The following is a 1,684-nucleotide window of genomic DNA, read 5'->3' as shown; positions in this document are numbered from 1 at the left end:
TTAATGCAGTCTCTCAGTTGCACGGAGGCGGTATGGAAAGGGTGAGGATGTGATGCCAACGGTACCCTGGAGTGAAGGTAAATTGTTCTCATCTTCAGGAAGGAACTTGAACTTCTGAAACAAAGACGCCATGTAGAGGTACAGTTCCATCTTGGCCAGAGACTCGCCTAGGCACGCCCTGCGGCCCATAGAAAATGGAATAAACTCGTCAGGAATTTGGAGGTTACCATCCCCATCAATAAATCTTTCAGGTCGGAAAATTTCCGGATCTCCCCAAATGTTTTTACTTCTTAACACTGAGTCAAGATTTGAAATAATTTTCGTCCCTTTTGGTATGGTGTATGTTTCGAATTTCGTATCAGCCAAGCAGTCGTAAAGAGTAAATGGAAATAGGCTAGCGATTCTCTGTGTTTCCATGATGAAAGCAATCAAGTATTTCAAGTTCTGTTTGTCCATCATGTTAGGGGCTCGTTCTGTTCCGACCTTCTCTAAAATTTCCTGGTACACTTTCTCTTGTAGGTCTGGATGATGAATGGAGTACAGCAGACACCACAAGATTGTTGTACTTGTAGTCTCAGTCCCTGCGACAAAAAGATCATCAATACACCGAGCTAAGTTTTCATAACTTAAATGTGTCGGCTGGCCGGATTTTTCTTTTTTCTTCATTGCTTGAATGTATGCCACGATAAAATTATCAACATTTTCAGGATTCAATTCTTTCCCGATTTTTTCAACCATTAATTCGCTGTTTCTTTGAAGCTCATTCGTCGCATTCAATGCCTTTTTTGCTCCGAAGAAATCAAACGGCAAATATATCAGTGAAGGAATAATGTTAACAATGTTAAAAACGTCGCTGTATTCCGACAATATACCAAAGAGACCAATAATTTTCTTAAACTGTTGGTCATCAAATTGAAATCGTTGGCCGAAAATTACAGAACAAATGATATTTGACACGCTCATATTTGTCAGTGATTTAATGTCAGACAATTCGGCTTTCAACAGAGACAATTCCTTCAAGTATACAAAAACCTCCTCGGAAATTTTCTCCGCGAGTATATTTTTCCCCATGCCGAGATTTCTGAGGATGGTCAATGCCTCTGCTCGTTGTTCTTTCCATAGCGGACCTGTCGAAAAGATGAGTCCATTGTTTCTTGTGGGTACGTGGACTCCTAAAAAATCAACAGTTGTTCTTCCTGTCAATGTGTCAGCCTCTGTAATTGTCACTTTTTTAATTAACTCATAATCATTAATAAAAATAAAATCTTGTGTCCCCATACGAAAACTGAACATGGGGCCAAGTTTTTCAGTCCATTCTTTGAATTGTTTTCTGGAATTTTCGGTATCTAGCATATACAAGTGTCCGATAATTGGTAAACAAATTCCTGGAGATGGCGGTAGGTTCTTGGATCTACTGTTCCACCAGAAAAGCGTGAGAATTAGAAGAGATGTAAATATTATCCAGTTTAATAAAATAAACGTTGAAAACAATTCGGCTAGCATCTTTTGACCTGCAGATCAACAAAAACATTAATCATTAATAAACAGAGCACTATTTTGTATTGTCTCTTTCATTTAAAGGGACTTTTTATAAAAATCGCAACGTTTGTGTTTGGACGAACTTTCCGACCTTCCCGTAATTAACATCTTTAATAAAAGAAGAATTTCCTTTACAAGGGTCCAC

At 38.4% G+C, this 1,684-nt stretch overlaps 1 protein-coding gene across 1 annotated transcript; it reads right to left on the bottom strand.

Moving 5' to 3' along the window:
- LOC131929722 (cytochrome P450 2U1-like) lies at positions 1-1,071 on the bottom strand. Its single transcript, XM_059286062.1, has one exon. The coding sequence runs from the start codon at positions 1,069-1,071 to the stop codon at positions 1-3; it is 1,071 nt and encodes a 356-aa protein (XP_059142045.1).
- Between the last annotated feature and the right edge of the window lie 613 nt (positions 1,072-1,684).

The sequence above is a fragment of the Physella acuta genome, unplaced genomic scaffold (genome assembly GCF_028476545.2).
Source record: "Physella acuta isolate Inbredline_101_S28 unplaced genomic scaffold, ASM2847654v3 ptg001665l, whole genome shotgun sequence".
Classification (NCBI taxonomy): domain Eukaryota; kingdom Metazoa; phylum Mollusca; class Gastropoda; family Physidae; genus Physella; species Physella acuta.
Note: the sequence above shows the minus strand (reverse complement) of the source record. Positions and strands in the feature narration are given on the sequence as shown.

Excerpts from the sequence above, each read along its gene's own strand:
- LOC131929722 (XM_059286062.1), bottom strand. The coding sequence starts at position 1,071 with ATGGGGAAAAATATACTCGCGGAGAAAATTTCCGAGGAGGTTTTTGTA.